Source organism: Eptatretus burgeri, chromosome 8 (genome assembly GCF_056783735.1).
Source record: "Eptatretus burgeri isolate ZD-2024b chromosome 8, Ebu_testis_v1, whole genome shotgun sequence".
Classification (NCBI taxonomy): Eukaryota; Metazoa; Chordata; class Myxini; order Myxiniformes; family Myxinidae; genus Eptatretus; species Eptatretus burgeri.
The window spans coordinates 90,216,374-90,238,706 of record NC_140968.1 but is presented as its reverse complement, the minus strand read 5'-3'; the positions used below and the strand labels follow the sequence as shown (position 1 = coordinate 90,238,706).

General features: G+C 47.6%; 1 protein-coding gene and 1 long non-coding RNA gene across 8 annotated transcripts in view; one reads left to right on the top strand and one right to left on the bottom strand.

The window, feature by feature from the left end:
• Positions 1–1,685: 1,685 nt before the first annotated feature.
• Positions 1,686–7,136, bottom strand: LOC147022252 (uncharacterized). The gene is made up of 3 exons (XR_015061131.1): positions 6,291–7,136; positions 2,786–2,908; positions 1,686–2,488 (listed from the first exon to the last, which is right to left on the bottom strand). It is a non-coding gene; the product is annotated as an uncharacterized LOC147022252 (long non-coding RNA).
• Positions 7,137–8,954: 1,818 nt separating this feature from the next.
• TNRC18 (trinucleotide repeat containing 18) overlaps positions 8,955–22,333 on the top strand; it is a 136,195-nt gene continuing 122,816 nt past the window's right edge. For 5 of the 7 annotated variants that reach the window (XM_085892940.1, XM_085892939.1, XM_085892943.1 and 2 more), the window contains exons 1-2: positions 8,956–9,192; positions 10,276–10,627. In XM_085892940.1, coding sequence (XP_085749066.1) covers positions 10,369–10,627 — 259 coding nt within the window. In that variant the 5' untranslated portion in view covers positions 8,956–9,192; positions 10,276–10,368. Of the gene's footprint in view, positions 9,193–9,231; positions 9,421–10,275; positions 10,628–22,333 lie in introns of those variants that run through there. The other 2 variants (XM_085892944.1, XM_085892938.1) reach the window with 2 other exon arrangements.

Sequence of the window (22,333 nt, the reverse complement as noted above, 5' to 3'; positions counted from 1 at the left end):
CTTGACTCAGGCCAGCTATGAATTTCAGGCCACTTGACTCAAATTTCAGGCCAGCTCTGAACTCATCCTGGTGTTTTGCAGGTTGGGCGAGGCATCAATATGTGTGCCATCCTTCAGATGGACGTTAAGCTGGGTGTCCTGTCTGCCACTCTGCTGGCATTACATGGTGAATGTTAAAGATCTCACGGTGTCCTTCACATAGAGTCGTTGTGGTTTCACCGGCACCATGAACACAATAAAAATTCCTGTCCTGACTGACTACTAGCAATACAATGCAAACCACCGAGCATAACCCTTGCCGAAAATGACTTCCTCATTACAAACACCCTGTACAGTATGGGTACAGTACATCTCATCATATATGTCACACACACACACACACACACACACACACACACACACACACACACACACACACACATTGTTTCAGCCAAATTTATTTATTTTACAACATAACAAACATCATCGCCCTCTGCATGGCCTTATTCACTGCTGATTCGCATTTGTGGCATAACCTCCCGAAGCTATGTTTCCGAAATCTCATCAATGGTGCGATGCCATCAGATGGACATACAGCATATAACCAAATGATATGATGAAAAGATGGGTCAATTATACTGAATATTGTGATTTGAGTCCGCACACACCAACGTCTGAGCGGAAGCTTTGCGACGGAGTTCCAGGGGTTTTGTATTTACTTTCAAAACTGATTAAAGCATTCTTCACACTCGATTCAAACTTATTTTAATCACTTGGCAACATTTTATAAAACTTGAAGAGCTTTGAGGGTTGGAGTGCATGGGGTTCTAGAGTACAGCACCACTGATCTATGAAGACATTTATTTTGTGTCTTTGGGAGACCTTCCACATGTCCCACAGAAAGATCGACAGTGTGGATGTCAGCAGAAGGAAGCATCGTGCTTTTCAAGATGCATTTTATACAAATGTCCTTCATCGAGTCGAACTCTCGTGATCTTTTCTGTGCGAATCATCACGAATTTCGTGTAAAATAAACGCCTTTCCGACGGTGTGTTTCTCACGAGGAAATGATATTCGCACCTTGAATCGGAGGCAGAATGCACTTTGCTTTCAGCCCAAGGGACACGCATACGACACGATGACGAGACGCGTGTCCTTCCTCTCATGTGCAAGTTCCATGTGCTTGAACAGAACCGATGGCATACCATGAGGCATCCTTCTCCATGTGCACACATCTGCCAAACGCTAAGCATCCAGAAATGGATTGTCGTACAAATAACTGTTCCGAAATATATAATCTCCTCTGAATATTCCGTGTCGCCATTTTGTGAATAAACTTCTTGTTATCTCCTCTCTCTCTCTCTCTCTCTCTCTCTCTCTCTCTCTCTCTCTCTCTCTCTCTCTCTCTCTCTCTGTCTCTGTCTCTGTCTCTGTCTCTGTCTCTGTCTCTGTCTCTCTCTGTCTCTCTCTGTGTCTCTCTCTGTCTCCGTGTCTCTCTCTCTCTCTGTCTCTCTCTCTCTGTCTCTGTGTGTGTGTCTCTCTCTCTCTCTCTCTGTCTGTCTGTCTGTCTGTCTGTCTGTCTGTCTCTGTCTCTCTCTCTCTCTCTCTCTCTCTCTCTCTCTCTCTCTCTCTCTCTCTCTCTCTCTCTCTCTCTCTCTCTCTCTCTCTCTCTCTCTCTCTCTCTCTCTCTCTCTGTCTCTCTGTCGAGGCCACCCTCACAACGGTGTATACGATGAGTCAAGAACATGGATTTTGCACAACAATAGGAACCATTTTATAGCCTTGGAAATATCTACCTGGGGAAGGTAAATAAACATACCTCGCTTTGTATCATTTGTATGAATACATTTCTTTTTTAAACCATCTTTGGCTCGTGGAAGACGTTGGACATCGGTCACATGGGGGACAGAGGCGTCGGTGTACGTTATCGTGTATTACAAGGACATTGGGAGACGATGGACAAACGATTGTGGTATACAAGATGTAAACCTGGTTCTCTGTGCTACGAGCCAGGGATTCAGAAGGGAACTCTTCCAAACCGAGCCATTTAATGAAGTAATTGGAAGCAAACAATGAGTAGTATAAGATGTAAAAAACTTTATTCCATTATTCATTTATTTTGTTCCAAGAATGTGGTTGAAAGCATTCTTTGTGGAGGCGTTTCCTTTATTCAAACTTTCTGCCCATTGTCCGGTCAGTGTGATGTGAACAAACGTGTGTGTGTGTGTGTGTGTGTGTAGTCTGATTCTGATGTATCATAGTCTGTTGCAGAGCGTTGGTGCTGCCAAGGCAATTTCTTGGCAAGAGTTCTACTGGGTAGTTTGCTGTTGCCTTCGCAGCAGTAGTTAGGGCATGAATTTGTAATTTGGTCGTGGTGCCGGCGATAGCTCGCCGACTCTTCGTGAAGGACACCGTGGGATCTTTAACATTAACAGATAATTCCGGCAGATGGAGCGCCCAGTTTAATGTCCATCCGAGAGACGACACACACTTTGATGACTCACCCTGCCTGCAAAACACCGGGATTACAGTTTACAGCTGGGTCGGGATTCGAACCCGAGTTAGACAGATGAGAGCTGAGTGTGCGTACATATACTTACACACACACACACACACACACACACACACACACACACACACACACACACACACACACACACACACCATGTCGTCAGACTCTATGTAATATCATTTATTGTTTATAAGACTGTTGTGTTAAGTCTGTGATGTGACATAAAAGTAGAAAAGCTAAGGGACATTGCTCTGTCAATATAGTCGTTCAGGACTTTCCAAGCTGCGGACTTACCAGTCACTCCTGGGTCCTTGATGTATGAGGACACGGACCATCTTTTCCTCTGATAGACAGTTTCCTGAATTGCGATGTTAAAGTCTATCTCCTTTTTCATCCCTTCGCTCTCTTCTTCGACAGCTTAAGCAGCAAAGAAGAGAAGAGTTCCATGAAACACGATGCGCATTCATGTATAATCTATCGTGCGCAACCGGGGTCGCCTTAAAATGAGCGTTTTTTTAAAGTAATCGCACGTATTGCAACACTTCTTACAATCCGTCCGTGTAAGCACAGGACATGCTGTTTGTACCAAGTGGAAACAATGAACAGGGAGTGACCTATAGACGTTCGTGCGAGTTCGCTCCAAAGAACAAGAGCTGCGAAGCAAGATATTGGAAGCGCCCGTTGGAGACGCAACGACACCCAGCGAGCAAGGGAAGACACTCGAAGGGAACGCAACATCTTTCGTGCAAGTCGGTGCTGTCAAGTTCCAGTTCGTGTCGACGTTTTCAAGAACCAGTGTCTATTTGCTGTCGATCGTTTCAAGCAGAGGGATGGGTGTTCGTACGGACGAGTAACGAATTGCGTACGGACAAACAGGCAAGCTGCGTATTTATAGCTGCATCTATTCGTGTACACATGGTGTTAATATATTATTTACTTCCGAAGAGAATCGCATCTAACGACGGAAATGTGCACGAACACTCCATTACACGACTGCACAGGTTCGAGCTTTCCGAAGGTGAGGTGTGCGTACTCGCACCGACCGTCCGCTTAGCTCGTCCCGTGCATTTAACGGATTCATTTGCACACTCCAGTGGGGTTAAGTCGACGCTTTTGTCTCATATTTACAAAGATGTCCTGAGGTCACGTGTTCGTGCAGCTAATGCGCATTTTTTATGGCATTTCCTTCAGTCTGAAAGCACAACCATTGCAAAACGACACAATGCCCTCCACCACCCCCTCCGTGAGTCCTTATCTGCTGGCCTGGCAAGAATGTTTGAACATTTAATCTTGGAAGTCGATACGACAGACGGGCGATTGTTTTTGCTGGAAAGGTGACATCATTATGGGTTTCAGATGTTGTGCCGTCAGAAGAAACCATTTCAAACGCCGCCCAAAACGACGAAGGGAATTGCGCATTTGCCTCCACTGACGCTTACGCGTTAACGGCCCGAGGTGAGCAGAGGCTGCACCGAGTTATTGAGTAATTTAAACCGTAGAGGGCCCTGCAAGGTTGAGGACGTTCACAGTAGTAGATGGTGAGCCTCGTCGACGGTACATGACGTTTCTACCAAACGCCTCGATGCCGTGTCCGCTTCCCTGCTTCCCTTAACACTACAAGGACGCTCGTTCCAACAGTGGGTGTTGTGTGGTGCGTTCAAAAACACTTACAAACAACGTACATCAAAAGGCACTTGTAAGGCATGACTATTCTTTATTGCAACAAAATATGGCCATCCCGGTTCGCAGACACCAGGCCGCGACGACCGGCGTGCTGGGTCACAAAAGCAAAAGGCGTCGAAACGGCGCGAGGAGGGGACGAACCACATATTTGCGCGACCAACGAGTCTCAAAAGTACCGTGAATGACACGAGGACGAAGTGGCAGAAAGGAATAACATGTGGAATGACTCTGCACAGATGACCGCAAAGTAAATGCCGTCCCACTTATACTGCAGACAGGTTGGGACAGGTTCGGACAGGCGTCCACACTCGACGCGGATCAAAGCAACGTCCACCCTCAGGCTCCTCACAAGCTGAGTCAGCGTACTGAGTCTGAACTGAACATTCGAAGGGTTTCCTACCCGTCGGCAAACCAAGGGTTCAGAATTAATACAGCCCATTCCAAACACACGCACTCACGCACACACGTGTGTGTGTGTGTGTGTGTGTGTGTGTGTGTGTGTGTGTGTGTGTGTGTGTGTGTGTGTGTGTGTGTGTTTCGGCCATGCGTAATTGCTTTATTGGGACTGTTTTGGATCTCATCATCTCCCTGCACGACAGAACAAGTATTTTGATGTTTTGTTACCGTCAAATTGCGTGAATACCGAGGTGAGGATTTATACACGGCTGCGGTATTGACAATTGGTCGCTCTCTTGAAATTGCGATTCCAATTCTACGTCGACGACTCCTCACACTGCATGCACACCGTAAGTTACACAATGTACAGTCAAGGTAAATAAATGGCAACGGAATTCTCAGTTCGTAGACGACGTAACCAGAGCTGGTTGTCCTGTTATCCTGGGTGCGTATCAGGAGGTACACGATGAATTCCTTCGGGCGCTGCCACGGTCGAAATTGTTCAATATATAGGATACTTATGGGTAGAAACCGATGATGGAGAACTCGCGCCTTATTGTTTTCAATTGATTTTGGTGAAAAGCAGAATTGCTAATTTCAATCGATTGATACATTTATTTTTTCCTCGAGATTAGCCGGACTGAACCGAACTGCCGTGCATTGCGAGTTTCTCCCGGATTGCCCGTGGAGGCGCTGCCCGAACCTGTAGGTTAAACAAATATGAAAAAGCAGACGTGTTTGGAATGCGCGCCATGATTTAGAGAACCCGCGAGAGCTCGACCGAGCGTGCAGTGGACGCGGAGTCACTCCGAGGAACGCCATCGCCGAGCGAGCCTCGACGGGTGCGCTGCGCGAGCTACGAGCGATGGACGCAGGACGCAGCACAAGGTGCTCACAGAAACGGGCCGCACGAATTCCGGGCCGCATGGAAACGGGCCGCACGAATAGGGGTCACAAAAAAAAACGACGGCCCGAGCAAATACGGAAAACGCAAATGCTGCGGGAATATCCAACTCGCTGCAACAACACGGGGCGCACGACCTTCCGCGCAAAATTATGGGTCGAACAAAAACTGTCGGGCCGCCCGAAATTGGGCTGCTGCACAATAAAGGTACGCACGACGTCGGTCCCGACTCCAGTCCGCACGAATACGGTGTTGCGCAGAAACGGTCCGCATGAATAATCTGGCACAGAAACGGCGGTGCGCACGACGCCGCTGATTTACGGCCGGGTTGTGCGACTGCTCAGGGCCGCGGAAGACGTCGTTGGGTCGCGCCATTTCAAGAAATGCAGATTTTCTCCGATAAAGGACGACTGGAAGATGACATAACAGCGAAGCCTTGGTTACCATCTATTACGAGCGGTTCACCTCGGGCGGGTATTTGCGAGAGCGTCCCGCCATTCGTCAAGGGCGTTCGCACGCCAGCACGGTCTTGGATTACCCCGCGGTTACCGGTTAACGCAGGGAGCGATCACACTCCCGCGCTACCCCGGCCTTGCCCGCTCGGTCGCTGCGAGTTGTCGTTCCGAGTCCGCGCGCGAACACAGGGCGAGACGAGGCGGGCAGAAAGCCGTCACTCAGCAACGCTTCATTGCTCATAGCTAATCCCCCTGCAGGCCGCATTCATCCCCGGCCGTCCGTCATTCCGCATTAATTATCCGCCGGCCAGAGCCTTGCCCCAAACCATACGGTCAAATGAAGCCGGCTCGGCGTCCCTACCCCGGGCGATGCAAGCTGCGCGGCTCTGCTGCCGGGTCGTGCACGGACGGCGCGACGCGCGCGCATGAGGAGGACGACAAGACGCGCAGCAGCTCCGAGGATGAAGTGCCTCGGCGAGGAGTCTCGGAGGCGCTTCCTCGAGCAGATCCGCCGCCAGCGTACTGGCTCGATGCCGGTCCCTGCTGCCAAAGCTCACACCCTCCCCCTTCTCTCTCCCGCCCCCGCAAAAAACCCCTCTCGGGCCGCTTGCTGTCGGCAACGCCAGGCCGCGCCTCCATTCCGCCATCCTTTCTTTGAGCGCTCTCGGCCTCCATCCCGCTGCGCCGCTCTGCGTCGCACTGGGGCTTGGGGGAGGGAGGCGTCGCTTGGAGGAGGGGTCGCACTGGATCGAGGAAGGGAGAGAAGCAGGCAAGATGGGTACAGGCTCGTATCGTCGGGTTAGCGTTCAAACGACGGCTCGAAACGGTCACGTGAAATGGTTATAAAACCTCAAATCAACAAGCGGGATCGAACGGCGTTTTCGGTCGTGCTTCGTTTTAAACACCAGGCAAACGGGAGCGACTACAATAATGTTTGCAGGTCGCGATCAGAGCACAGCACCCGAAAGGGTGAGTCGTGCACAGCGATCACGCGCTGTTACAAAAACACAGCCGACATTGTGCATCGTAACCTGGATCAGACGGTTCACAATTAAACCCGTTCGTGAGTACCCGATAGAATGAGCACAGAAAGGGACACGTATCGCTGTCGTGTTCACAAATATTCCATTAATGCGCAAAATCGTGATGGACTCACGGACCAGCAGTCGGGCTCAAGGCGACGTCGGCATCACCTTGAAATATCATCCGATTGCATTGAACACGTTCAAACGGCACAACAATGACCGATAACCGAGCAGGTTCATGTAAAATCCACTGTGTTTGTGTGTGTGTTTTTGTGTTTTTTTTGTGTGTGTGTGTGTGTGTTTTTGTGTGTGTTTTTGTTTGTGTGTGCGTGTGTGTGTTTTTGTGTGTCTGTTTCTGTGTGTGTTTTTTGTGTGTGTGTGTGTGTTTTTTGCGTGTGTCTGTTTCTGTGTTGTTTTTTTTGTGTGTGTGTCTGTGTTTGCGTGTGTTTTTGTGTGTTTCTGTGTGTGTGTTTTTGTGTGTTTGTGTGTTTTTGTGTGTGTCTGTTTTTGTGTGTGTGTGTGTGTGTGTGTGTGTGTGTGTGTGTGTGTGTGTGTGTGTGTGTTTGTCTGTGTGTCTGTTTCTGTGTTTTTGTTTGTGTGTGTGTGTGTGTTTGTGTGTGTGTGTGTGTGTTTGCGTGTTTGCGTGTTTGCGCCTTAAACTCCGCCGCATGGATTCAGACGTGTGTCCTGACGACGCGACCATACGCCAAGTTTACACGGACGCATCAAACCCAGTGAAGGACTCACGACGACTTTGATTTGTACGTAAACAGTCGGAGAAACAGAGGGGTCGACACGACAGAACGAGGTCCGTGCGTGCCGCAAGAGGCACAATGAGTGGTTCAAACTACCCAGGCAGGGGATGAATAAAAATGGCACCTTTTCTTCCAGACCCCAAGTTAAGAACGAGCACCCGAAAGGGCACACACCATGTCATTGTTTGCACGTGTTTTTAAAAGATACTACACGAACAAATCGTTAACGATGCTGATAATGGAAAAACAATGAACGAGGGAAGGAATTCGAGGAAACGTTTTTGAGGAGGTGGAAAGGAGGAAGAAGAGGAAGACATTTGTGGAATCTCAGTTTGAAAACTATATATATATATATATATATATATATATATATATATATATATATATATATATATATATATATATATATATATATACATTCTACACACATATGTAAATATACACACACACACTGTATATACACACACACACACACACACACACACACACACACACACACACACACACACACACACACACACACACACACACACACACACACACACACACATTTGTGTATACTGTATATGTATATATATATATATATATATATATATATATATATATATATATATATATATATATATATATATATATATAGTTAGGACTCGTACAAGAGCATTTACACCGAAATACCAACGGATTCGGAGGAACAGGACGCAAGATATATTATATTGGGAAAGGTGTTCACAACGGAGGGTGGAAGGTGTGCAAGAATAAAGGGGAAAAGAGGAATGAAAGAGCAACGGTAAAGGGAAAACGTTGGCGAATCGTCGAGGAAAGAGAAAAAAAAGCGGAAAAGAGAGAGAGAAAAAAAGAGGATGTTTGGAGGGGGAAGGGAAGCGGGGGCCGCCATGAAACAGCTGCGGGTGATGGGGATGCAGGGGGAAGGGAGTTCCGGAGTGGGCCGCCTGGAAACGGCCGCTCCCGAAGCGCAGGCGGGGATGGCACGCCGGGCCGCCGCGAAACGGCCTTAATAGATTGGGCTGCCTAGAAACGGCAGCGACGGCGCACGCTGCCTGCCCTGGCCGCCAGCCAATCAGAGGCGTGTTTACATAGGCTGATGGACAGCGTTAACCATGCGCCCCCTTCCCCCCCGGCCCCCACCGTGGTCCTCACCCCACCCTGGCCCGAAATCCACCCCTCCCCCTCCCCCTCCCCCACCCTCATTGTCCCGACAAGCTTTGGAACAACAAAAAACTATTCCGGCATTCAAACCCCCGGCTCGGCGAGCGAGAGACGTTCAGGAAAGTACAATCTAGACGTCGCCGAGGCAGATAAAGCCCCCCCATCCTCCTCCGGGCCCCTCCGCGGCCCCCCCAAAGTGGACTCTATGTAATTACCGCGTGCCTCCGTGCTGCCGTGTGCCGCTTCGCATCTGCAAAAGCTTTGGCCATTCAGGTTTTCGGATCGTGCTAACCATGGATTACACATGAACCCGAAGGTTAGTTGCGCAGAGCGCGCTCCGGCGCCTTTAGTGCTCCGCAGGCAGGAAGGAAAGTGCCGGGTCCGGGTTGGGTCGAGACGGAGACGCACCTCCCGGGCTCCCGCGGCATCGAGGCGCGTCCGTGGCGCTCGGCGCCTTGAACCTCCCGCGCTCCGATCGCCGAGGCCGACGTGCTGCGGCCGCACAGACCGCTCGGTCGGCGCATTGCACGGACGAGACCCCGACGTGAGTCGAACCTGCTCGGCACCACAGAGTAGAGGCAGAGTCGAGAGGGACCGGACCGAGGGCTGTGTCCGAGTGGAGCGACACTCAAAGCGACCACACCATGTTCTCACTCGTGTAGTTACCAACGACGCGACGTTCTGTTAAACCGACATGTATCGGGTGTTGTGCGCGGCCCGTTAATGTAAAACGACACGGTCGGAGCCGGCCTCTCGCGAAGGAGCAATTGCGCGAATTCGCTGGTCGGCCTGACGAACGTGAGGAGCCGCGTGCGGCGCGGCTGTTTTCCAGCAACACGCTTGTACAGACAGGCGAAAAGGGAAGACGAGGAAGGAAGATTCGGCGGTGCGGCCCGAGGGTTCGGCGGTGCGGCCCGAGGGTTCGGCGGTGCGGCCCGAGGACCCGGCGGTGCGGCCCGAGGGTTCGGCGGTACGGCCCGAGGGTTCGGCGGTGCGGCCCGAGGGTTCGGCGGTACGGCCCGAGGACCCGGCGGTGCGGCCCGAGGGCTCGGCGGTGGTGCCGACGGCAGGCGCGCTCACTCGACGTCGCGTAAAAAGTGCAAGGTTTGCGAGTCCGCCTCTATGGTGGCGGGAGGTGCGGGGCCTCACGACGAGCCGACCATTCCGAGTTCTCTTCCCAATCCCGCAACTGAGCAAAAAATAAAAAAATAACAACTCACAAAGGGTCGAGTTTCCATCTAAAGAAAGAGGGAGAGACAGAGACGGACGAGACAGACAGAGACACTGCTAACAATTTTCCGCCTCGTGCCATAGAGATCACGCGCTCGCTGCAGGTGTTGTGAAGGGAGTTGCTGCAGTCGACGGGTTCAACAACAGGGCCCGTGTTTTGTGTCCGTAGATGCGGAGAGGAACAGCGCCCTGCGATCCCGGTTACCCGGGACGTTCATGGAGGACGCGCTGACTCTGAGCGCCTGAGCAGAACGAGTGCGACATGGACGGACGCGACTTCGGGCGAGCGCACGGTGCCGGAGCCTCGCAGATGCCCGGCTCACTGATGCCCAGGGAAGGCGGCTCCTTGGCCCATCTGGCGCACGCCCATCCGGCCACGCTGGCCCACCACGCAAGCTCCCTGGGTTACCGTGCCGGACGCATCGCCGGCCCCAGCGCGCATCACGCCGGCACACCGATGCCGTCTCCTTTCCCCGCAGACAAATTCTACCCACCGCCCCTCGCCATGCACGGAGCTCCAGGTAAAGCATTCAGCATTCCCTCTGTCATTCACTCCTCTCCACATCATTCAAACGATTTCCCTTCTTTTATTCATTTATATTTCTTTTGCTGCTGTCCTTCATTCGGCCCTTTTGATGCTCAATTTTACGCATTGTCCTGGCACGACGCGTTCGCTATTGTGCACGTTTCCGACCGACGGATTCGGCTGCAGACGGTCCGCGAACGATCCTCGTCGAATGATTTTTCTCCCAATCTCCAACGATCCCCCAGCCTCTCTCAAAATAATAAACAAATAAATGAAAAGTTTTGCGTCCCATTCGGAGTGCCTCGTCAGAAGCCCCTCTCCTCGCCTTATTTTGGCCGTCATATTGTTGTCCTTTAAGGTGATCGTACAATCGGCTCGCACCGTGCTGCGTTCGAATCCAACGGCGATTCTTCATTCAAAACGAAGCGATTTGGAGACGACGTCCACGGACGCGTTTTGGTCGAGGCTAAACATGGTCGCGTGTGCGGGGTCGTACACACACATACCCACGACCCACCCCGTCGGGTCTTGCTAATCGCATAGACCTGCTGCGTATGACGCTTTGTCTCTATAAAAGCAGAATGGTTTTCTCTTCTTTTTTTGGTAAAATATCAAACAGTTGGCGACCGCGCGTTCTGCTTTCACATGCTGCGCTTAATGGGTCATTGAATGGCCCTGAGAATGGACCGTATAGCAAAAGACTCAAACGTGTGCCTGAAAGCGAGCACGGCATAAAAAGACCATCTCTTCGAGCTCCGCGGCTGCTTGGGACACCGGCTCGCCACTCTCGTCGACCATCGGTGAAAGCATAATTTGTCAGCCACGTTCTATTTAATAGCGGCAGTAGCACTGGCGACATCGTACGCACGCACGCACAGCACGGCAAGACGTTCTGATTGCACCCCTGGTCAACAGGCTGCGCAGGTGATCGCTGGTAGCGGGATGGGAAAACGGCTCGTCCTTTGTAGCTCGGGAGGTATCGATATCTCCTCGATATCTCCGGAGAGTGCACGTGCTGTGTGTTCACCTGCGGCTCGGTAGGCTCACGTACCAGGTCTCACGACCGCACGGAGGACCTTGCCCACTGCCGTTGACCGCAGGTTGATAGACCCCGGGAGTGTGTGTTTACACGTGAGTGGAATGGCGGGTAATTCGTACGTTTGGAAATAGTGCTGCGATCGGATTTCATTCCTCCCGATACTGTGCTTTCATATCGCTGTGTGCAGAAACGCTTTGAAATTGCGCTGTTGACGAAAGTTTCTGGGGCAATAAAATGCCAATGACTAATTCGCCATATATAGCTCCAGTGGTGGCCGCCATGTTGTGTCCCAATGACTTTGTTTCTATCAGAAGTAAAATAACTGCAGCGTCGAACATTCCTCCGTGTCAGTGGGGACCCTGCGTGGTCATATGTAGCAGTTCGACTCCAATTTTCCTGCCGACCTCTTTGTCTAAGAGAAACTGTGGAGAGGTTTTTGGGGTGGGGGGGGGGGTAGAGGTGGTGGGAGTGGGAGGGGGGCAAGGGAGTTATTCGCTTTTGCTGTGCATGCAACAAAGGCTTGTGACCTGCGATCAAATTATGTTCAATCATCACCTGTATCTGCCGTTCGTTAAGCTCCCGGGAAAAAAGCCTGTTCTCCTAGTTTATCCGTAAACAAAAGACATCATCAGCACAGTGCAGCTTCACTTTATTTTCCACTTTTTCCCGTCGATACGAGACGATGGTATATATCCTTCTCCTTCTGATTGAACACTCAAATTCCCGTTGGGGTACGAATCGTAAGAGCTACTTTTCAACACTCTTTTGTAACACAAGTGTGTGTGTGTGTGTGTGTGTGTGTGTGTGTGTGTGTGTGTGTGTGTGTGTGTGTGTGTGTGTGTGTGTGTGTGTGTGTGTGTGTGTGTGTGTGTGTGTGCATGTGTGCGTGTGATGAATCCACACAGAGCTCTTCGGATGGACCCTACCATGACTCTTTGCGCCTTCCCTGAAATATCCCAGAACAAATAACTTAATTTGCCATTCCTCGAGAGCCCACGTCGTTTTTGGCAGGACAGAATGCGCGCTTTTCGCTCTCGTGAGTGTGACGTTGGCGGTGAGGACGAATCGATTGTTCTTCCAAACCCAACATGCTCTCATAGAAATTGCTTGTCTTCGGCCCGTAACCTCCACGCCGCCTCTGAAACTACAGCGGATCCCAGCAAAGGGCCGGGCAGACCGTGTGCAGGCCTTGGAAGCGCCAGCGATCGATGCCTATTTGTACGGACAAACCCCCGTCAGTCGCTTGCTTCAACCGAATATTAGTAACACCGACTGAATGGCCGCAAATTCTCACCCAGGGAGAGACCTGGAAACAGGGACTGAGAGAGAGAGAGAGAGAGAGAGAGAGAGAGAGAGAGAGAGAGAGAGAGAGAGAGAGAGAGAGAGAGAGAGAGAGAGAGAGAGAGAGAGAGAGAGAGAGAGAGAGAGAGAGAGAGAGAGAGAGAGAGAGAGAGAGAGAGAGAGAGAGAAGGGCGGAGGAGTGTGTGATTGGAGAGCCACACCCGGTGCTGCCCTCCCTTCGTTAGTCCCCGGGAGGGCAGCAGATCCAGACTCAGCGGTCTGCCCGGCGCCTTTAGAGGAGCCTGGATGTGCAGGCGGCGTGACCCTCTACGGCTGCTCCAAAACTCAGGGTGATTTTGCCAACTGTGAGGGGTCTTTCACATGCATTTCTCACCATGCGACACACTCACTGAATGCACTTGAAAAGTAAAATCGCTGTTTGTGTACAGTTCGGTTACAGAGTATAGCAAAACGTCTTTTTCAGAGGTCACTGGTTCTGCCAACAAAAATGGCCGAAAGCTACAGGCGGCGAGAGGGTGGAGAGGTTGGGGGTGGAGGTTAGGATTGAGAGGGGTTGTTGTCGTCTTCATATGGTTGTAGCAAAACAGGGTCTACTTGGTGAAAAAGGGAGCACTGCAATACTAAAACGTAATATGCTTTTACTGTTTGGTGCTTGTGGAACATTCAAAGAAACTTGATCGGAAGACGAACCGGCCATTCTCGCTTCCCTGCGGGATTGGTTTGTAAGGCAAAATGCCCTGCGAGCCCAGCAGTCTGGTGAACTCGCCAGCCCAGCGGGTGCCCCGTGCGGACACAGCAGGCCGGGTTCCGTCTGGCCGTGCAGTAGCACTGGCAACGTCCGACGCACAGCACGGCAGGATGGTCCCTTCACATATTTTCTAAAACGGAAAAAATGGCGAATAGTGGACATAGATGGACAAGGGTTAGTGCGACATGGGTTAGTGAGGGCGGTTGGTGCGACAGAAATTCTGAACATGGGAACTGGGGGTTCCTTCATGTTTCATGGGAAGTACACCCCAACTGCATGTTTCGAGCACTTTCTGGCTGGTAGGAGGTCAAATAAGGAAAGGGGGGTGGGGAGGGAGGAGACAAGGGAATGTAAAATAGTAAAAATGACCTGGGCTCACGTACATAGTGAGTTGATGCATTCATAGGAAAATGCAAATCGGTACAACAATCACCGTTGGACACATACCCAATGCTCATGAAACGAGTGGGCTCCAGCAAAAGGTTTATTTAATTTCCTGTAAATCGCTGCTGTACATCCGTGGATGCAAAGTAAGCACGGTAGAAGTTTTACGTGCGTAGAAAATAAAACAACCATAATAAGGACGTAGAGAGCAGATTGCACTGCGGTGCACCCACCGGCGCGTGAGATATTTGTATAGAATTCCTATCTCATGAAGGCAAACGTGAGTTTATACGATAAAATATTTATTAAGATGGCCGTGGTGGGTGCGGGTAAATGGGGGGGGGGTAGTTGGGGTGGACGGCTCCATCTCTAAGCTTGGACTGCACAATGTGCATATGCACAAGGCGAATGTGGCACAATCTCGCCTCACACACACCTTGTGCAACACGCTTTGTAAAACTTGTGCAAGCGAGCCATTGGGTGATGTGGAAGCTTTGTGCGAGCTGCACGACAATTGGCGTCACACTGGCGGCAATCCATGAGGACGTTTGCAGACAACAGCACCTCCGCACCACCGGTGCGGACATTCGTGACCGGATCATCCCACCAATCTCCGAACAAGGGCACCGAGCGGGTGCGCATGGACACAACCGGCAATGTGCCACCCCCTTCCCCGAGGGTAATTCACAAAACAAAACCAAGAACATTTTTGAGAAAGAGTTGTGCATCTTCAATCTCTCGCGTCGCCCTTTGTCCTTTTTACATTTGTACAGCCTAGCAGGGTTCCCATTAACGTGAAAAGAGCGGATAAAGGAGCTGCAGCTCGGAAAGGAATCCTGTCCTTCCCCTTTTGCGCATACCAAGTTCCTCTGTCATTGCTTGGAGATTGCCTCGGTCTCGCCTTTCTTTGTAGTCGGGAAGAAATGAGGATAGATGGTGCAGAGGTAACTGCTTTATGCACCTTGTAGCTCTTCTTGTGAGCAGTGAAGACGCAATTGCACTTTCAGTCATTCCACTTCAACCAAACAATGTGAAACACATGAAAAGAAGTGTACAAATGCATACTAATAGCGAGAACGGCACTCGGTAGAGCCCACACCTCTACCAGGCTAAACAGTTTATGTTTTGCAGCCAACTGATAGGTACCTTTACCAAAAATCTGCATCCGTACCTGAACCAAAATCTAATCACCTTATTCTTGGCACCTCCCCATCTCATCCACCAAGTTTCATCCATATATGTCGATAACTCTTTGAGAAAGCCTGCTTTATATCGTTTTTGGCCCCATTTTTTAATGGTGAAGAATCACTTGTGAAATCAAAAAAAAATTCTCGTATCTGGATCCGGATCGTCACCAAAATGGGATCAATCGGTCGTCTTCACACATCCAACCAGTCCACCAAGTGTCGTCCGACTCCGTCCATAACGTTTTGACATATCCCGTTATATCTCATTTTTAGCGCTATAAATGGTGAAGAATAACTTAGATATTCTAATCTCCGCATCCGGATCTGAATCTTTAGCAAAATCGAATCGATCCGTCCTTGTCACACACCCAACCTATCCACCAAGTTTCGTCTGAATACATCGATAACTTTTTGAGATATCTTTCTCACAGACAAACAGACAGATAGACAAACAGGGGTGAAAACATAACTTCTGTCCACATTAGGTGGCAGAGATAATAATAATTTTAAAATAATAGTTACGCTGGAAGATCGCCGGATACGCACCAATCGTGAACTGGACGGTACCCGCAACCACTTGGTACAGTACATTTGGTGCACCAGCATCAATTTGAGTACGTAACAGAATGCACTGCCATTATGATGTCATACTTGTACACTTAGGGCATTATAATGTGGTCTCTATTGTATTGCATTTTACACTGCATCAAATTTTGTGCACCGTCACAGATTGTGAGCTCGACCCAATCGTATCGATACCTTTCGATGAAGGTTCGAACCCGGGCAGATTCGGTAATTGTCAGAGTGGAAACGCGTGAATCGTTCAGTTGATTCTCTGCACCCACCCTGTTAACGCCACCTGTTTTACCATCGGCCGTTGCAGGATGACTTTCATCGAATCCTTCCCCCCACCCCACGTTATATGTGGCATGAATTACCCACCCCTAAAAAAATAAAATAATAATAATTGCTCGCTGCTTTGCTTCGTTAGAGTGTTTGCAAACTCAAATCAATGTTGAAGAAGGTCAAGATTGTTTAAGATTAACATGTGAGCACGGTGTCGTCTTGTTTGAATCAAGAAAATGCTCTTAATGAAGGCAACCCTGTTACTTCGGTGCCTCCACTGGTGCCAGTTATTTGTGACAGAAAATCCGCGCAGACGAGCATCGGTGAAAACCTTGCCGAAGGCACTTTGCATTCCTGAGTCGGTGCTGCGACCGTCGTTCATGGAGGAGACGCGCGACCCAGCCTATTGATGGAAATAATCATTGCGCTACAGATAGCGTCAGGACGCAAAATGCAAAACGTCAATGCGAAAGCATTGTGCATGATGTCAAAGTTTGTGCACGTTGCCTGTACGCCATACAATTTGGATGATAATAATAATATTAATAATCATAATAATAATAATACGTGTTTAGTAGTTCATACACTATGGTGCAACATCACGACGTTGTTCGTTTTACTGATTTCATGTCACGCGGCGCGCTCTCTCATACACACAAGGGTCTCCAAGGAAATGCAAAATTTCGAAAGAAGTACAAAACTTGGAAAATACATGTGAATGCAGTTTGATCACTGAGGTTGTCCATTGGGAAGGTAATTGATAACTTCCAGTTGTGTGAGTAAGTGTGCGGGAAAGTTACCTGCACAGGTAACTTTTGTAAACGTTAACTATTGAGCAAGGTTTGGGCTTAAATGACATGGTGTCCGTAATGTATTTAAACCTGTGGAGTTCAATATTGTATTTATGAAAGTTAATCACAACGTTTGTGACCACCGACAGAATAGCTTGTCAAGCTTGTTTGCGAGTTCAAAAATGAAAGGTGCGAAAAAAGATGGCGATTTATAGAAATATTGTTTTGTATATGATTAAAGCAAGGTACAGTAACGTAGGGAGGTTATTTACACTTAGATTTATGCTTATGTAAGATGGGTGTGTTTGTGCGTTGTGTACGTGTGTGCACTGTTTGTGTGTGTGTGTGTGTGTGTGTGTGTGTGTGTGTGTGTGTGTGTGTGTGTGTGTGTGTGTGTGTGTGTGTGTGTGTAGGTGTAGGTTTATAGATGTGTGTGTATGCATATGTATATATATATATATATATATATATATATATATATATATATATATATATATATATATATATATATATATATAGTGTGTGTATGTATGTGTGTATGTGTATGCATATGTATATATATATATATATATATATATATATATATATATATATATATATATATATATATATATATAGTGTGTGTATGTATGTGTGTATGTGTATGCATATGTATATATATATATATATATATATATATATATATATATATATATATATATAGTGTGTGTATGTATGTGTGTATGTGTATGCATATGTATATATATATATATATATATATATATATATATATATATATATATATATATATATATATATATATATATATATAGTGTGTGTATGTATGTGTGTATGTGTATGCATACACATACATATGTGTTTATATGTTTGTTTGTATACGTGTGCATGTGTGCCGATGTTTGTCATGGTGCGTATGTATATGTACATCATATGTTTGTATATGTGCATGCTTGTTTGTGTGTGCTTGTGCATGTGTATGTGTTTGTGTGTGTATGTATGTGTGTATGTGTATGCGTATATATATATATATATATATATATATATATATATATATATATATATATATATATATATATATATATATATATATATATATATATATATATATATATATATATATAGTGTGTGTATGTATGTGTGTATGTGTATGCATACACATACATATGTGTTTATATGTTTGTTTGTATACGTGTGCATGTGTGCCGATGTTTGTCATGGTGCGTATGTATATGTACGTCATATGTTTGTATATGTGCATGCTTGTTTGTGTGTGCTTGTGCATGTGTATGTGTTTATGTGCGTGTTTTTGTAGATGTGTGCATGTATACAGATGCCTATAATGTGTGTATGTGTGTGTGTGTGTGTGTTTGCACGCGCGTGCATGAATATGTGTTTATGTGTTTGTATGTGTGTGTGCACATATTTGTAATGTTGCGTGTGTGTATGTGTGTGTATATATGCATATATGCATGCTTGTTTGTGTGTGCTTGTGTATGCATGTGCATGCGTATGTGTTTATGTGTGTGTTTTTGTAAATGTGTGCATGTATACAGATGTCTGTAGTGTGTGTGTGTGTGTGTGTGTGTGTGTGTGTGTGTGTGTGTGTGTGTGTGTGTTTGTGTGCGCGCACGCACGTGCAGGCATGTGTGTTTATGTGTTTGTATATGTGTGCATGTGTGCACATGTTTGTAATGTTGCGTGTGTATATATGTGTGTCATATGTGTGTATATATGCATACATGCGTGTTTGTGTATGCAGACGCATGCATATGTGTTTGTTTGTGGATGTGTGCATGTATGCAGATGTTTGCAATGGTGTCTGTATGTGCGTGTGTGTCATATGCGTGTATATATGTATATGTGTGTTTGTGTATGCATGCGCATGCATATGTGTTTATGTGTGTTTGTATATGCGTGCATGTGCACAGATGTCTTTAATGGTGTGTGTGTGTGTGTGTGTGTGTGTGTGTGTGTGTGTGTGTGTGTGTGTGTGTGTGTGTGTGTGTGTTTGTGTGTGTGTGTGTGTGTGTGTGTTCCAAATTCTGAAGAATGGCGTCAAAACTCCCTGCAATGCATGTAAAGCAGTTTCATTTAAGCCTCGCATCCTACTTGTTCATTGCATTGCAAATGTTATGTTTACATCAACAAATAATTTCCCCCCTTATTAAATGAAAAGTCCTCGTTGCGTTTATTCCCAGCCCGGCCTCTGCGACCCCCATGTAGGACTCCTCATGGTGAAAGCCCAAGTCGTCCAACCTCGGTTCGCACAACGTTCCTTCATAACAAGCGTTTATCGACTGCAATAATGAAACGTGCCTTTCATACATTGTACCACTTTGGCCAAACGATTTGCCATATATTATGTCACATAATTAAAGGCAGATCCTGCGACAAAATCCGATCCCTCTCCGACCAGCATACCTTAGAGCTGAAATCGCAGCTCTTGCTTTGCCGCACATATTGCGTGTCTTTTGCCATTTATCTACTTGTGCGTACACATCGGCGATGTGAATAAACCCGCACGTTACGAGAAACACCAAACTCCTGTGGCCCGTTCAAATGCGACCCTCGTATTCAGAAACGTCCTCTTGCCGAGGGTCGCCGTCAGACATTTACGGCTTCGTTCTCAGCTTCCATGTGCAAAAATTATCCGAGTTCTTACATATTTAAAGGCGCCCCTGCGACGTTACAATTTCAGCCATTGCATTCACTCCTTGCACCCTAATAAGATAATCTTAAAGCCGTTCGGGATAAATGCGACCAAAAGGTAAACGAGAAACACCCCTCGAAGGATCGAGTCTGCGGACACGTTCGTTGAGGTCAAAGCAAATTAAAATTGAGATAACGGAAATCTCGCACAATCGTCATATGGCAACCTCCAAAAAGATGTTGCGCATCGTGAGCTTTCACAACCGCTTACTGCAGTAAATGGGGGAATGTTTTATGATTTTGCACACGCACACGCACACACATTGTATCCATACAAAGGGAAGGTAGTTGTGCGATTAATTAATATGATGTCTGTTTTGTTGCATCTGGAATTATCAAATATGTTCGTCAATAACATTATCCACTGTAACGAATTCCCCCCTTTGTTCTGCTTTAAACAGTGAATGCGTAATTTATTGCAATTCCTCATTAGCGCTCTATATGAACCGAACATATTGCTTCGATGGACTTGGTGAGAAAGTGATGGCTTCACGCGATTGGCTTATGCATTATTTGTGGATAATGAACAGCTATAAATTCCACCTTTTATTATATATAACAAAAACCTGCCGATCACCAAGGCCCTTTCGAGGTCACATTCATAAATAATTCAAATTGTTTGGCGAGCTCCCCCTCGCACGCTTTAATATGTCCTCTCAATTTGCATAGATGAACTTGGGATAATATAACAAAGGTAACCGTGCGTGAATTCATTCCCTTTGTTCCACTTTAAGGTCCGGAAAACGAACATTTTGACCTTCTGCCAAAACTTTACAAAAGGCAGACAAATTCAAATATTTCCCGTCTCACTTCAGCTGGTGGCGTTTGAAGTGGTGCAAACTGGGGCTTCAAAGTTGTTTTTGTTTCTTAATGTGACTCGCTTTCATGTGCGCAGAAACATTAAAAAAAATTCCTTCATTTTTGTTTGTCTGTGTGCAGTTTTGCAGTTTTGATCAAATGTCCGTGGCCTTATCGGGTGTGGTGGGGTGTGAGGAGTTGGGGATGTATTCGGTTCCAGCACCAGTTTGCCTCATTTTACCCTTTGTTGTTGTTGTTGTGGTTATTGTATTTACTGTAAGAGTTCAGCAACCACCCTCCCTTTTCACCCACTTCCCCAACCAAACAGGATTTTCACATCATCTGATGGGTTTGTTGTGTGACTTGCAGGTGCGCCGTTGCACGTCCTCGACACACGTTCTCCATTCGCATGTAATCAGTACATACACAACGCTCGCAGTACTTTTGAACACAGAGGTGCAAAAACACGTGAAAAAAAATGAAGAAAGTTTCAATAATACTTTTGCTCGTGCGTGCTTAATAATATGGATAGCAAGGTTAGGGGATATGACAAGCTGCAGAGCATGCGTGAATAACGTGATTCAGGCTCCACGCACGAGAAATGTTGATTAGCCAGAGTGGGAGGGAAGGGGCTTTCTGGGAGAGGGGTGGGGGGGGAGGAGTGAGAAGGGTGTCATAGGGAGGGATCAGGGAGGCAGGGAGGGTGGTTGAGGGGATGGGGGAAGGAGGGGAATGGGCGATGACCTGATAGTGACAGCTCTCTCGGTCGCAAGATGGATTACCAAGAGAGGGCGGCTGACGTTGCCGGGCGAGGGGTTGGGTGGATGAAGGGAGGGGAAGGGCCATGGAGGTTGGAGGATAGGGACTCTCGGGGAGCTGTGGACCTGGCTCCCTAGAGAGCGGCTATTACCCATCGGCACGCCTGCTACGCGTGCATGAGACTGCTACAAGAGAAGCAATCAACACAAAGTGAGGAGAGAAAGAGAGCCAGAGAGAGAGAGAGAGAGAGAGAGAGAGAGAGAGAGAGAGAGAGAGAGAGAGAGAGAGAGAGAGGGGTAAAAGGGGTAAAAGGGGTAGAACAAGAGATAGAGAGTGAATCAATCAGGAATGGGAAATATTAATAATTAAACACAGAAAGCACATTCATTTATGAGACAATTTAACAATGCTTTTAATGTGAGACATGGCAACACCCGTATGTGTTTGAGGGTCGGTAGCGAGGGCTGCATCGTGCATGAACCGCCGACACTTATCGAAATACATATCTCATAGCTGCAGAGATTCAGTAAAACCTGCTTTATGCGGCCACTGCAATGATTCCTTTCATGAAACGGTACTTTTACTGTGTTGATTGCTCGTCATTGGTTTTGCTCCTATTTGTCGAAGATGGCCACTCACACGTAGCATACGAATACCCAGGAGTGTGGATTTCTTTGTAGAGTAAGAGCTGCAGCTACACAGATAGCTACACACTCTGAGATAGATAGTAGCATATCCTGGTGTCAAAGGAGACTCCAGAAGAGCAGATCACTTGCTATCTTAGGTCATGCAGCAATTTGTAATTTGTTCGTGGTGTCGGCCATAACTCGCCTTCTCTTCACAAATAACAACATGAAATCTTTAACTTCGACCAACTAGTGTTAGCAAATGGGACAGCCAGCTTAACATCCATCCGATGCATAGCACACTTTGTGATGTAATACTGTGCCTGGGACGCATCAATATGACTGCTTATAGTTGGTTCAGGAATCAAACCGAGGATATACATCTCGAAGGTATGTTAGCTCCCACCATCCCGTCGGACACTTTGCATATAATGCTTCGACAAACATCCTCAATTTTACAGTCACCAGTTTTATGGTTAGTTCTAAAAAAACAAAACACACACACACACACA